At 50.6% G+C, this 15,984-nt stretch overlaps 1 protein-coding gene across 6 annotated transcripts in view; it reads right to left on the bottom strand.

The window, feature by feature from the left end:
* AFAP1 (actin filament associated protein 1) overlaps nt 1-5,888 on the bottom strand; it is a 198,420-nt gene extending 192,532 nt beyond the window's left edge. For 5 of the 6 annotated variants that reach the window (XM_049886706.1, XM_049886703.1, XM_049886700.1 and 2 more), the window contains exon 1: nt 5,829-5,888. In XM_049886706.1, coding sequence (XP_049742663.1) covers nt 5,829-5,856 — 28 coding nt within the window. In that variant the 5' untranslated portion in view covers nt 5,857-5,888. Of the gene's footprint in view, nt 1-4,800; nt 4,943-5,828 lie in introns of those variants that run through there. The other variant, XM_049886705.1, reaches the window with a different exon arrangement.
* Nucleotides 5,889-15,984: the final 10,096 nt, after the last annotated feature.

The following is a 15,984-nucleotide window of genomic DNA, read 5'->3' as shown; positions in this document are numbered from 1 at the left end:
GTCTGGAGGGGAGAAGAGAAGAAAGAGGGGGACAAGAGCTGGACGAATGGACTCGGGGAATACAGGGTGGAGAGGAAGAGTGTGCTGTCTCATTAGGGGGACAGCAGGTAGGAGGACATAGCAAGGTGTGCAAAACTTTTGTACGGGAGACTGACTTGATTTGTAAACTTTCACTTAAAGCACAATAAATAATTAATTAATTCAGCCTTTTTAAAAAACAAAAAGTGAGCAGTGCCTCTTCTGTCACGAGGCACCTGCCCGCCATCTTTTCCAACCTAAAAATCAAGCCTGGCAGAAGCGAAACAGCACTCTCTTCACGCAGAACAACCATCCACTCGCAGTTTCTGTCACAGCGATGATAACCAAACTACCAAACCAAACCCACTGCCGTCCAGGCGATTCTGACCCGTAGCGACCCTGTGGGACAGAGGAGAGCTGCCCCATAGGGTTTCCAGGGCTGTAATCTTTACGGTAGCCGGCTGCCACATCTTTCTCCCAAGGAGTGGCTGGTGGGTTCGAACCACCGACCATTTGGTCAGCAGCCGAGCACTTAACCACTGTACCACCAGGCCTCCTTACAGCACTAATACACTCTCTGAAAACCAGGAAGGCAATCCAGGAGAGTTTTTGGACACCCCTGGGAAAATAAAGTCCCAGAGCCACACAAATCACCTGTGGAAATCTCTGAGTTCAAAAGAGAATAGAAACAAGTACCTTTCTGAAATTGAGAAAAGACTACACAGCAAAATGAAGGCGAAAATCCTACTGAGCTATGTAAAAACTTTAACTCCGCAGCACCACACTCTACCAAATAGCTACCCTGAGGGCTATATTCATCTATTTTTAATCCCTATAATCATCCAAATAAGTAAGAATAGCAGGAGAAATTGTGTGTCCTTTCTGCAGACGGAGACTTGCGGTTTGAAGAAAATCAAGCACACCAAATTCCCACCTCACCAAAGATAAACTGGAAGGGGGTTTGATCTTTGAAAGGATCAATTACTATATTCCTTAGAAGTGGTACTTCCTGATAGGTCACTTGGACATACCATGCAATTTTCTGTGAGCAGTAATTTTAAACTTTTGTCGGAATGTACCCGTTATACAAAGCCAAGTACACCCCCTCAAGGCACTCCCAAGGTTCTGTTTGTTTCCGATTCCCCAAAATAAAATCTCAGACTTCATAGGACACATAAAAGATCAAGGAAATATTCCAGACAAAAGGTCTGCACCCAACAACTGCATTAAGAAAAAAAAACCAAACCATGTGGAGATGGCGAAGACGTTGCAAGTAAACCAGGATTATGAAGAAAATTTGAAGGACCGATACCAAAAAAGTCCCCCAGGTGCGATCATAGATGCCCGCCTTAGTTCTGGGACACAGTACGTGCCTACTCAACCAAGCTTCTTTTAAAAGCAAAAGAACTTCTACTTTAGAACCTACATTGTCAAAAACCTCCACTATTTCTGCCAGAGCCACTAACAAAATTTCCTCCGCTGCATTCAACCGACGGGATTAGAAACTCAGGGCTGAGAAGGTTCTTAGAAATTACCTGGTTTGTGACCTTCACAGTCAAAGAAGCTGAGCTTTCCAGGATCATAAAGTAAATTAATTCCGGAGCCGGAATTGGACCCAATAAATTTTAATCAAGTACGCCACACTAGGCAGCAAACCAAAAACACCAAACCAGACCCATTGCCGTCGAGTCGATTCTGACTCATAGTGACCTTACAGAGCAAACACTGGGAATTAATACTACAGATCAAACCAAACCCACTGCCAGTGAGTCGATTCTGACTCATACAGACTCTGGTGGTGCAGAGGTTAAGCGCTCGGGTGCTAACCAAAGGGTTGGCGATACAAACCCACCAGCTGCGCCCAGGGAGAATGATAGGGCAGCCTGCTTCGGAGAAGATCTACTGCCCTGGAAACCCTATGGGGCAGTTCTACTCTGTCCTATAGGGTTGACATGAGTCAGATGTGAGGAACTAACAGCAACTTTAACCCACAGCATCACGATCAAGCTGCAGGCAAAAAAACAAAAGACGCATTGCATGGGGCAAATCTGCTGCAAGGACCTCTTTAAAGCATTGAAAAGCCAGGATGTCACCTTGAGGACTAAGGTGCACCTGACCCGAGCCATGGTGTTTTCAGTCGCACCATATGCATGTGAAAGCTGGACAATGAATAAGGAAGGCGGAAGAAGAGCTGATGCCTTTAAATTGTGGTGTTGGCGAAGAATATTGAATATACCATGGACTGCCAAAAGAACAAACAAATCTATCTTAGAAGTACAGCCAGAATGCTCCTTAGAAGCAAGGATGGCGAGACTGCGTCTTACATACTTTGGACATGTTGTCAGGAGGGATCAGTCCCTGGAGAAGGACGTCATGCTTGGCAGAGTACAGGGTCAGCGCAAAAGAGGAAGACCCTCAACGAGGTGGATTGACACAGTGGCTGCAACAAAGAGCTCAAGCATAACAACGATTGTGAGGATGGCGCAGGACCGGGCAGTGTTTCCTTCTGTTGTACACAGGGTCGCTACAAGTTGGAAGCAACTCCACAGCACCTGACAATGACATAATCTATAGGGTCGGTACGGGTCAGAACAGACTCGATGGCAACAGGTTTGGTATTTTGGCTTACTAACCTACTTTTTTTTTTTTAACCTACTAGCTGGTGGCACAGCTGCTTGTTGGTTAAGCAGTTGGCTGCTAATAGAAAGGTTGGCTGCTTGAATCCACCCAGCTGCCCCATGGGAGAAAGACCTGGCAACCTGCTCCCGTACAGGCTACAGCCTAGAAAGCCCTACGGGGCAGTTCTTCTCCGTCACACAGGGGACACTAAAAAAACTAGGAGCCGAAAATCGACTCGATGGCACACAACAACAGCATCAATCTAAAGGAGTCCCCGGGTGGTGGAAGCGGTTAACGAGCTTCGCAGCTAACCAAAAAGTGGTTCCAATCCACCCAGAAAAGAGGCGCCTCAAAAGACAGGCCTGGCAATCTACTTCCAAAAAAACCAGCCACTGAAAACACGATGGAGCACAGCTCTCCTCTGACACCAAGGGGTCACCATGAGTCGGAGTGACTCAGCAGCCCCTGGTTTGTTAATCTAAAAACCCTTTGGAGAATGGAAGAACTGCAGATTCTAAACACTAGGAAGCGCTTGGATTCCGGGTATAGGAAAGAGCCTCTCATTTGCATGCACCTCTTTCCGGCTCTCTCCAGACTGTGCTGACCCCAAGGGAGCAGGGCTGAAGCTGTACTACACTTAACCACTTCCTGCCCAAACCCTCTGCCCTGAAGACCTTCTCGGCTCTTGACGGGCAGGAGGTAAGGAGATCCAGGAAGGCTTCAGAGGGAAGGCACCACCTAAACTGAGCACAGAATGACTGGAACTCGGGGACAAGGGGGGAACAAGGCAGGAGTGGAGGGGGTTGAGGGCTTCTAACAAGAGCCTGAGGATGCTAAATTTGGACTGTGATAGCCAGGCTACCTTATGGCTTGTCTCATCTTCTTGTTCCTTATACACCACCATCTCGTTCACAGAGAATCTCAGGTGGGATATTAGAGCTGCTGGTACCTGTTTTGGTGTGTTCCCTTGAGGATCCTAACAGTCACAAAGGAGAGCCTGTCTTGTTTGACTTGGCAGCCTGAAAACAAGATAATCCCTGGAACATAAGGGGTGTTTTTAAAAAGTCTGCTGAAGGCTGAGTAAACGCAGGATCCCACTTCATCCAGTGGCCGAGAAGTTCCAGGCCTGAGGGTGGCCTGGGTCCCCGTCCCCACCCACCGCCCACCGCTTGGATCTGGTCCTTGGATCTGGCCTCTCCCTGTAACGGCCAGGCCCTGGGTGTGGGCGCTTCTTCAAACGCGTGTCCAGCCCGCCAAATCCGTGGACTTTCCCTCCCCGCCCGGGGCCGCGCGGCTCAGGACAAGCTGGGTTTCCAGAGCTGTTTTCCTCCCTATCCCAACGGAAGAAACCACGCAGCGCAGGGCCCGGCGGCTCGCTCCAATCCCAGCCGGCCCCAAGCAGGAAAGGCCGAAAGGCGGCGGGCGGGCCGGTGACAGTCCGTGCCCCCAGGGAGCCGCAGCCCCCAACTCCGCGCCGCCCGACCTGCCCTTGGCTGCGGCGCACTTGGCAAATGAGGCAGTTAAGAGGGGGGTCTGTCGTCCCCGCCAGGCCAACCGCGCCCCGCGCACAGCCGGCTACAGCCCGCGTTGCGGGACTGAACGCGGATGCCCCAGCACACGACCCCAACATAAGGACCCCAACCCAGGACCCCCAGGACACGTACCCCAACCCAGGACCCCTCCAACACACGACCCCATCACAGGACCCCTCCCAGCACATGGACCAACAAACGCACCAAGAGGTGGGGTCGCAACCTGAGTGGGGTGGGCATCACGCCCGGCAGCGCACGGGGGTCTGGACGCAGTCCCCCACGCGCAGGGTGACGGTCCACGCAGTCGCCTCGCTGACAGGCACAGCGAGCCGGGCACATCGCGGGGGTCTGCGCAGAGCCCCCCACTCGCAGGGCGACCCAGACACCACACGCGCGCGGGTCCACGCAGGTCGCCCTCGGTGACAGGCGCGGAGCGAAGCGGGCACGCCATGGGGGCCCCGACAGCCCCCCACTCGCCCAGGCGCCGGCCCACGCAGGTCGCAGCCGCGCGCTGCCCGGTGCCGCCGAGGCCCAGACAATGTGGGCGCCGGGAGCCGGGTCAGTCCCCACCGCCCCGCAGCTCGGGTTGGCGACCCCCCGGGACCCCGCGCCCCAGCCCCGCGCGCCTCACCTCGCCGCCCCCGGCCGCGTGGCTCCGGGCCGCACCGGCCGCGCCGACAGACCGACAGCCGCGGGGCCCAACAATGGCCGGGCGGGGCCTCCTCGGTCCGGACGGGCCGGTCGGCTCTGCTGGGTTCGGGCTCGGCCGCGCGGGGAGCAGCCGGGCAGCACTGCGCAGGCACCCCGCGCGCCCCGCCCCGCCACGCCCCCGGCCAATGGGGAGCCGGCCCTGGGGAGGGGGCGGGGCCTCGGAGACAAAGGGAGGCGGGGCGGGGCCTGGGCGGGGCTCCGGGTGAGGCCGGGCGGGGGGCTGCGGGGCTGGGGGCTCCGGGCTTGGGGGCTGCGGGGACGGAGGCTACGGGGCGGGGAGCACAGAGCCGGGGGCTGCGGGGCTGGGGGGCTGCGGGGCCGGGGGCTGCCGGGCTCGGGGCTCCGGGCTGGGGGGCTGCGGGGCCGGGGGCTACGGGGCGGGGAGCGCAGAACCGGGGGCTGCGGGGCGGGGTCTCAGTGCTGGGGGGCTGCGGGGCGGGGGGCTGTTGGACCGGGGACTGCGGGGCGGGGGGCTGCGGGGCCGGGGGCTGCTGGGCTGGGGGCGCAGGGCCAGGGGCGGTGGGGCCGGGGACGGAGGGGGGGAGGGCGGGGCAGGGAGCAGAGGGGCCCGGGGCCGTGCCCGCGGGGCGAGCGGCGGCGGGACAGTGTGGGGGAGACTACGGGGTAGGCTGGCTGCGGGGCCTGGGGCCCGGGGCAGAGGGGTCGACGGCAGGGAACTGCAGGGCGGGGGTGGGAGACAGACTGCGGGTTGCCGGGCCGGGGGCAGGGGACTACCTGGCGAGGTACGGCAGGGCCCACAGCTGCGGGGCTGGAGACTGGGGGCCGGGGCGCCCTGGGGACCCACATGCACTGGGGGCCAGACCGCGGGGGAGCTCCCCTAACCCAGAATTCGGGGTCTTGAGCAAGTCCCAAGCCCACCCACCTGCTTGACATAAAGGGAAACTGAGACCCAAGGAGCGAGGCGCCAGGCTGCCCGCAGTCACGTACCCCGTTCCCTGGTCGAGTTCTGATTCATTCGACAGACGTTTCCCTGATGGTCCGGTGCAGTGGGACTGCTGCAGACTGAGGCCTCTCAGGCAGTTGGCCCGCAGGTCCCGCCCCGGGCCTTTGCGGTTTGCCTTCCCCACGCCTCCCAGCTGTAAAACCTCTCTGCCTTGTCTCATCTTGACCCTGTAGCCGACCCTTGGGGTACTCCTCTGCCTCCCACTTCTTGGCCACCTCTGCTTGTGAGGGTGGATGGGCCAGGCCTCCGTGGCCTCTCCCAAGCTTTAGGGCCACCTACCCCTTCTGGGATTGCCATCTGCAGCCCCAGCCCCAGCTGCAGCCCAGATGGCACCTCGGACTCCTCCTGGCCAAACAAAGTGCTTCTTTCACCCCTCCACCTGCCCTCTCCGCGTTCTCCCTCCGGGGCTGCCGACCTCCATGCCACATCTGTGCCATGTCCTTGCCTGTCCTGCTTCCTTCCCTGCCTTCCGTATCCCCTGCACCTCAGCTGAGGCAGGAGGTTAGGATTACCCAGGATAACAGGTCGATTAGGATTTACAACAGGAAATGGAGAGTTTTCTATCCATGTGAGGTGTGGGCCTCTCCAGGACAGGGCAGGGCCCACCAGACTGGTCTGTGCTCAGGAAGGGGCGGGGGGCGGGCGAACTCAGGACAGCTGGTGGGATGGATGGCCGGAATGAAGAGTGGATGGTGCAGACCTCACCCCACCTCTCTGCATACATGTGCACACACACGTACACACTTGCACCCCCACTCATTTGCACATACACTCATACACACACACAGATACACTCACACATGCACTCTCACATTCTATTGCACACACACAGAACATAGACCCCTACACACCCTCACAGACACACTCGCAAACACTCCCTACACACACGTACTCACACTCGATGCACATACACAAAACGTTCCCTGCACACACACTTGCACACTAAATGAATACTTTGTTTCTAAGGCTCAGCACAAAGCTGGTTCCTGTGAGGTGGAGGCCAAACATGTCCCAAACGTCCAGCTTTCCCAAGCTGCCGCCCCACTCCGCCGTCTCTATCACCACCTGCTCCCCCTCCCCTCAGCACTTCCCTCACGTCTGTGGGTTCAGTAATTGGCTGTGACATCTCGCAGAACTCACTAATGGCATCAAGGAAATGGCTCACGCAGTTGTGGAGGCTGGTAAGTCCCAAACCCGTGGGTCTCCTCACTCACCTGGCTGCAGGGGCCGATGAACCGAAATCAGCAGGCCAGGTGACAGGCTGCTGGCTCGCAGGCTGCAGAAGCTGGCTAATCAGAACAGACGATAGGTCTCCAGCCCACGCAGCTGTGGAAGCTGGAGAATTCCATAATCAACAGGTCAGACGAAAGACCACTGGCTCAAGTCCCAAGAACTGGGGGTCAGGCAATGACAAGCTGGACACAGGATTCAGAGGCAGAGAGCCCCGCAAGAGCACCCTCACATACACATTGGATGCAGGCCACACCCCAGGGAAGGGAGTGTCTTGAGTAAGGGTGGGGCTTTAGTCAGGCCCTCCTGGAAGACTGTCACTCAAGATACACCCCACACCAACCTTGCCTCATTAACACAGAGGGTAGGATTTACAACACATAAAATGGACGGTATTAAAAAATAAAGGTAATAGGAAACTTATGTCAGATCACAGGATGGAGGAGGATAGCCACACAACACTGAGAATCATGGCCTAGCCAACCGAACACAGAACAACCACCATACCTGGTTAGGGTTCCATACACCTTATTTGCATGGTCCTACCCAATCTTTCCCCCACACGTCTGTCAGCTTGTCGTACTAAAAGCAAGGATGGCGAGACCACATCTCGTATACTTTGGACATGTTAACAGGTGGGACCAGTCCCTGGAGAAGGACATCATGCTTGGTAAAGTAGGGGGTCAGCAAAAAGGAGGAAGACCTCAACGAGACAGATTGACACACTAGCTGCCACAGTGGGCTCAAGCATAGCAACAATTGTGAGGATGGTGCAGGACCAGGCAGTGTTTCATTCTATTGTGCGTAGTGTTGCGACGAGTCAGAACCAACTCAACGGCACCTAACAACAACAACCCAATCATTGTGTGGAAGTCACAAAGACTGTGGCTAGAAGGGGCCATATTAAGTCACTGCACCACGCATACCACACACACTCCCTACACACACACCCTCACACACACTGCTGAAAGCCTGGATTCTGATAGGATTTGCCAGGCAAGTCCCTCCAAGAACATAGGCCGTCTTGCCCTGCCCAGCAGGCCCAGTAGCTTGGGGATGCGTTTGGGATCAGAGAAGAAAAGCTCAGGAAGTGAAGTGGTGACCATGAAGGATGTCAGCGGGCACGAGCTGGCATGTGCTGCCCATCTGCCTGCACAGGTTCGTCCCCGTACCTGGCCCACCCTACCAGCCTACAAGTCTCACCTTGTCACTTTCCCCAGGTAGTCTTTGTGGTTACCATGTACCATGTGTAACACACCCTAAAGTCACTCCATGAGTCATACCCCCCTTGTATCATTCCTCCTCCCCACCATGTCTGCCTTGAGTGCAGGAAGAACCTTTGACCTCATTCTAACCAACAGAACATGGCCGAGGTGACGGGCTGTGACTCCATGGGCACGCAGCCTTATATAAGCTTTGGCCCTTGCAAACTCAGAGAGAGGCCTACTTGCAGGCTTTGAAGAAGCAGCTATTTCGACCTTAGAGGGCCTTGGGAGGAGCCCACCTGGCAAGGAACTGTGGGTGGTCTCTAGGGCCTCAGGGCAGCCTTCAGCTGACAGCCAGCAAAAGTCCAGGTCCTGGGTCATGCAGGCCCAAGGCATTAATTCTGCCAACAACCTGAATGAGTGTGGAAGCCGATTCTTCCCTAGTTGTTACTCTGGATGAGAACACAGCCCAACGACACCTTGAGGAAGCCTCTTGATACCCTCTGGGGGTTCCTCCTGTGTCAACCTAGTAGGCTATGGCACCCAGATGGGTGTTTGGTCAAACAACCAGTTTAATAGTCTTATGAAGGTATTTACAGGTGATTGGCATTTAAACCAATTAATCTTAAGTAAGCTGACCACTCTCCACAGTGTGAGTGGGCCGCATCAAATCAGTCGATGGTCTTAAGAGCACAAAATGAGGTTTCCTGAGGCAAAAGGATTCTGCTTCAAGACTGTGTCCTGGAGTAAAAAGCCCTCAGACTCTGTTGAAGCAAAATAAAAGGATTTACAAAAAGCCAAGTATCATCCCAACGGGAAATCACGGAAACCTCAGCAAGTGAAGCCCATGAATCCGAGGTGGGGCTCTGTCAGCAGAATCGGGAGGTACACACCACAACAATCCGACCGGTGTAACGACGAGGCAGGAGAGTCCAAGCAGGACACAGAGAAGCTGCGCTTTGGATGTCACTGGTTACGTTATCACAGCTGGCTGTTACGGACTGGACCCGGAACACAGCTGTACAGAGCATAACTGCAGACGTCGGCGCTGGGACCTGCCTCAGGTCTTCCCAGGGCGATCACAGAGCACATGGTCTGAGAACAGATAGTTCAAATAGACTGAGTGTATTCTGTTGTTCTCAGGTGCCGTCCAGCTGGTTCCTACTCATAGCGACCCTGCGTCCAACAGAAGGAAACACTGCCCAGTCCTGCACCACCCTCACAATCCTTGCTACGTTTAAGCCCATTGTTGAAGTCACTGTGTTAATCCACCCCATTGACAGTCTTCCTCTTTTCTGCTGACCCTGTACTTTTACGAAGCATGATGTCCTTCTCCAGGGACTAATCCCTCCTGATAACATTTCCAAAGTACGTAAGATGCAATCTCGCCATCCTTGCTTCTAAGTGGCATTCTGCTTGTACTTCTTCCATGACAGATTTGTTTGTTCTTTTGGCAGTCCATGGTATATTCACTATTCTCTAACACCACAATTCAGATGCATCAATTCTTCTTCAGTCTTTCTTATTCATTGTGCAGCTTTCACATGCATACAAGGTGATTGAAAACACCATGGCTTCCTCAGGTACACCTTAGTCTTCAAGGTGACATCTTTCCTTTTCAACACTGTAAAGAGGTCTTTTGCAGAAGATTTCCCCAATGCAAAGCGCTCTTTTGATTTCTTGACTGCTGCTTCAATGGGTTTTGATTGTGGATCCAAGCAAAATGAAATCTTTGACAACCTCAATCTTTTCTCCATTTATATTGCTCATTGGTCCAGTTGTAAGAATTTTTGTTTTCTTTGTGTTGGGGTGTAATTCATACTGAAGGCTGTGGTCTTTGATCTTCATCAGTATGTGCTTCAAGTCCTCTTCACTTTCAGCAAGCAGGGTTGTGTCATTTGCATATTGAAGGTTGTTAATGAGTCTTCCTCCAATCCTGCATATAGTCCAGCTTCTTGGATTATATACTCAGCGTACAGATTGAATAAGTATGCTGAAAGGATACAACCCTGACACACACTTTTTCTGACTCTAAACCAAACAAGGGGATACTGATTGGTTTAAAGTCAGGAAAGGTGTGCATCAGGGTTGTATTCTTTCACCATACCTATTTAATCTGTATGCTGAGCAAATAATCCGAGAAGCTGGACTATATGAAGAAGAACGGGGCATCAGGATTGGAGGAAGACTCATTAACAACCTTCAGTATGCAGATGACACAACCCTGCTTGCTGAAAGTGAAGAGGACTGGAAGAACTTACTAATGAAGATCAAAGACCACAGCCTTCAGTATGGATTACACCTCAACATAAAGAAAACAAAAATCCTCACAACTGGACCCATGAGCAACATCATGATAAATGGAGAAAAGATTGAAGTTGTCAAGGATTTCACTTTACTTGGATCCACGATCAACAGGCATGGAAGCAGCAGTCAAGAAATCAAAAGACCCATTGGGAATTGGGCAAATCTGCTGCAAAGGACCTCTTTAGAGTGTTGAAGAGCAAAGATGTCACCCTGAAGACTAAGGTGCGCCTGACCCAAGCCATGGTATTTTCAATCACATCATATGCATGTGAAAATTGGACAATGAATAAGGAAGACCGAAGAGGAGTTGACGCTTTTGAATTGTGGTGTTGGTGAAGAATATTGAACATACCGCGGACTGCCAAAAGAACGAACAAATTTGTCTTGGAAGAAGTGCGGCCAGAATGCTCCTTAGAAGCAAGGATGGCGAGACTGCGTCTTACATACTTTGGACATGTTGTCAGGAGGGATCAGTCCCTGGAGAAGGACATCATGCTTGGCAGAGTACAGGGTCAGCGGAAAAGAGGAAGACCCTCAACAAGGTGGATTGACACAGTGGTTGCAACAATGGGCTCAAGCATAACAATGATTGTAAGGATGGGGCAGGACCGGGCAGTGTTTCGTTCTGTTGTGCATAGGGTCGCTATGAGTTGGAACCAACTTGACGGCACCTAATAGCAACAACAACAAACAAAGCAGTATCCCCTTGTTCTGTTTGAAAGACTGCCTCGTGATCTATTTTACAGGTTCCTCATGAGCTCAATCAAGTGTTCTGGAATTCCCATTCTTTGCAATGTTATCCATAATTTGTTATGATCCACACAGTCAAAGTTTCAACCTGAATTTGCATATGAGCAATTGATGGTCTATTCCACAGTTGGCCCCTTGCCTTGTTCTGACTGATGATATTGAGCTTTTCCATCATCTCTTTCCACAGATGTAGTCGATTTAATTCCTGTGTATTCCATCTGGAGAGGTCCATGTGTATAGTCACCATTTATGTTGGTGAAAAAGGTATTCGCGATGAAGAAATTGTTGGTGTTGCAAGATTCTACATGCGACCTCTGGCATCGCTTCTATCACCAAGTTTATATTTTCCAACTACCGATACTTCTTTGTTTCCAACTTTTGCATTACAATCACCAGTAATTATCAGTGCGTCCTGATTGGATATTCGAACAATTTCAGACTGCAGAAATTGGTAAAAATCTTCAATTTCTTCGTCTTTGGCTTTAGTGGTTGGTGCGTAAGTCTGAATAATAGTCGTATTTACTATTCTTCCCAGTAGGCGTATGGATATTATCCTGTCACTGACAGCACCATACTTCAGGATAGATCTTGAAATGTTCTTTTCGACGATGAATACAACATCATTCCTCTTCGAGTTGTCATTCCCAGAATAGTAGACTATATGATTGTCCAATTCAAATTGGCCAATACCAGTCCATTTCAGTTCACTAATGCCTAGGATATCGATGTTTATGCATTTTTGGTGATTTCCAATTCTCCTAGATTCATACTTTGTACATTCCACATTCTAATTATTAATGGGTGTTTGCAGCTGTTTTTTCTCATTTTGAGTCATGCCACATCAGCAAATGAAGGTCCTGAAAGCTTGACACTATCCTCGTCATCAAGGTCGACTCTACTTTGAGGAGGCAGCTCTTCCCCAGTTGTATTTGAGTGCCTTCCAACCTGGGGGGCTCATGTTCTGACGTATATCAGGGAATGTTCCACTGCTATCCGTAAGGTTTTCACTGACTAATTCTTTTCAGAAGTAGACTGCTGGGTCATTCTTCCTAGGAATACCAATTGAGATGATTCAACAACTGGATGCAGAGCTGGAAGTGCTCACTCATCTATGTCAAGAAATTTGGAAGACAGCTACTTGGCCAACCAAATGAAAGAGATCCAGATTTATGCCTATTCCCAAGAAAAGTGATCCAACCGAATGCGGAAGTTATCGAACAATATCATTAATATCACAGGCGAGTAAAATTCAGCTGATGATCATTCAAAAGTGGCTGCAACAGTATATGGACAGGGAACTGCCAGAAGTTCCAGCTGGATTCAGAAGAGGAAGTGGAATCAGGGATATCCTTGCTGATGTCAGATGGCTCCTAGATGAAAGCAGAGGATACCAGAAAGATGTTTACCTGTGTTTTATTGACTATGCAAAGGCATTCAACTGTGTGGATCATAACAAATTATGGATGACATTGCAAAGAATGGGAATTCCAGGACACTTAATTGTGCTCATGCAGAACCTGTACTTAGACCAAGAGACAGTCATTCCAACAGAACGAGGGGATACTGTGCGATTGAAAATTAGAAAAGGGGTGCACAACGGTTGTATCCTGTCACCATACTTACTCAAGCTATATGCTGAGCAAATAATCTAAGAAGCTGGACTGTATGAAGAAGAACGTGGCATCAGGATTAGAGGAAGACTCATTAACAACCTGCTTTGTGCAGATGACACAACCTTGCTTGCTGAAAGTGAAGAGGACTTGAAGCACTTATTGGTGAAGATCAAAAACCACGGCCTTCAATATGGATTACACCTCAACATAAAGAAAACGAAATCCTCACAACTGGACCATAAGCTACCTTGTGATAAACAGGGAAAAGATTGAAGTTGTCGAGGGTTTCATTTTGCTTGGATACACAATCAACACCTGTGGAAGCAGCAGCCAAGAAATCAAATGAGGTATTGCATTGGGCAAATCTGGTGCAAAAGACCTCTTTAAAGTGTGGAAAAGGAAAGATATCACCTTGAAGACTAAGGTGTGCCTAACCAAGCCATGGTGTTTTTGATCACCTCATACGCCTGTGAAAGCTGGACAATGAATTAGGAAGACCAAAGAATCGATGCCTTTGAATTGTGGTGTTGGTAAAGAATATTGAATATACCATGGACTGCCAAAAGAACAAACAAACCTGTCTTGGAAGAAGTACAAGCAGAATGTTCCTTAGACGCAAGGATGTGAAACTACGTCTCAGACACTTTGGACATGTACTCAAGAGGGATCAATCCCTGGAGAAGGAGGACATCATGCTTGGTAACGTAGAGGGTCAGTGAAAAAGAGGAGGACCTTCAAAGAGATGGATTGACACTGTGGCTTAACAATGATTGTGAGGATGGTGTGGGACTGGGCAGTGTTTCATTCTGTCGCACATGGGGTCACCGTGAGCTGGAACTGACTCAATGGCACCTAACAACAAGAACACACAGCTGAATGCCTTTGCACAGTCAATAAAATACAGGCAAACATCTTTCTTGTATTCTCTTTTTTTTAATTGAGAATATTTTATATGATGGGTTCATCTCACCATTTGAGTCAAGTCTCCCTCCCCCATAAACACACACACACACACACACACATTGTTTAGCTTAACTGCAAAGAAAATTATTTCCTTAGTCAAAAGTTTGGTTCCTTGGTGACAGGGTTGGTTCCTTAGCGATAGGGTTGGATTTGTGTAAAAGATTAACAGCCTGTTTGCAAGAAGCAGAAGTTAAGATGGAATGTGAGGCCAGACTCTGAATCAGCCATTCTACTTTGACCAAGTGTTCAATAATTTTGGGGGTTCCATGTTGTTGTTATTAGGTGCCATCGAGTAGGTTCTGACTCATAGCAACCCTATGTACAACAGAACAAAGCACTGCCCAGTGTTTGTTCTTTTGATTTGTACCAGATCTCCTGCTGGAATTTCCAGCTCATTGCCTGGCCTATGGATTTGGGACTTGCAGCCCTATAATCATGTGAGTCAATCTCTTAAAATAAATAAATTGTCTTGATAGATAGACGTTAGATAGATAGACAGACAGACAGACAGATAGATAGGTAGATAGATACTATTATGGATTGAATTATGTCCCCCCAAAATGCAAGTCAGATCACAAAATGGTGAACAACCACACAATGTAGCTAGTCCATGATTCCCAGCATAGTGTGGTTGTCCAATATTTTGTGATCTGATGTGATTATCCTATGGGTTGTAAATCCTAACCTCTGTGATGTTAATGAGGCAGGATTAGAGACAGTCATGTTAATGAAGCAGGACCCAATCTACACGGTTAGGTTGTGACTTGAGTCAATCTCTTTTGAAATATAAAAGAGAGAAGCAAGCAGAGAGTATGGGGGCTTCATTATCACCAAGCAAAAAGAGCCAGGAGTAGAGTACATTCTTTGGACCTGGGTTCCCAGGACTGAGAAGCTCCTAGACCAAGGGAAGATGGACAAGGACCTTCCCCCAGGGCTGACAGAGAGAAAGCCTTACCCTGGAGCTGAATTTCGACTTCTAGCCTCCTAGACTGTGAGAGAAAAAACTCCTGTTAAAGCCATTCGCTTGTGGTGTTTCTGTTATCGCAGCACTGGATAGCTAAGGTAGGTAGGTAGGTAGGTAGGTAGGTAGGTAGGTAGGTAGGTAGGTAGGTAGGTAGGTAGGTAGGTAGGTAGGTAGGTAGGTAGGTGATGTAGATAAAAACCAGTAGCTGTTGAGTCATTTCCAATCATGGCAAGACCATGTGTCGCAGTGCTCCACAGGGTTTTCAATGGCTGGGACCTTTTGGAAATAGATCACCAGGCTTTTCTTCTGAGGGGCCTCTGGGTAGAGTCGAACCTTAAACCTTTTGGTTCGTAGCCAAGCACTTAACCTTTCCCCCCACCCCCCAGCCCCAGGTATAAGTAGAGGTATAGAGATATCTGTATCTACATAAAGATATAGGTATATAGAGATATCTACCACTATCTATGCTCTGAGTCGGAATCGACTCGACGGCACTAGGTATCTAGGTCTATGTTTCTATCTGCATACATACCCATGTGTGTATGGTGAAAAAGGAAGACAGATTATTTGATGTCTCCCAGGTATGGTTGGTGAAGAATACTGAGTACACCAGGGACTGCCAGAAGAACAAACAAAACGGTCCTAGAAGAAACATGACCCGAATGCCCCTGAGAAGCAAGGATGCTAAAACTTCAACCTGCTTACTCTGGACACATCGCCAGGAAAGTCTAATCGCTAGAAAAGGACATCCTGTTTGGTGAAGCAGAGGGTCAGCAAAACTGAGGGAAATCCCTAGATGCGATGGACTGACAAGCAGCCTCAACAATGGACTCCAGTGCAGCAACAGCAATGAAGGTGGCCCAGGACCTGGCGACGTGTCCTTCTGCCGGGAGCCGGAGCCAGGCCCAGGACCCGGCGACGTGTCCTTCTGCTACACGTGAGGCCGCCGGGAGCCGGAGCCAAGTCAACAGCAACCGACAACAAATCAACGTCACTACGTCTGTGTGTTTTAGTGGTTTGTTTCTCTGGAGGCCCTGACTGAGGCCACGAGCAAAGGACCAGCTAAACTGTGCTGGACTCTGGGCCCACAGAAACTGGGAGACAGTAT

This window comes from Elephas maximus, chromosome 5 (assembly GCF_024166365.1).
Source record: "Elephas maximus indicus isolate mEleMax1 chromosome 5, mEleMax1 primary haplotype, whole genome shotgun sequence".
Classification (NCBI taxonomy): Eukaryota; Metazoa; Chordata; class Mammalia; order Proboscidea; family Elephantidae; genus Elephas; species Elephas maximus.
This window is presented reverse-complemented; position numbering and strand designations above follow the sequence as displayed.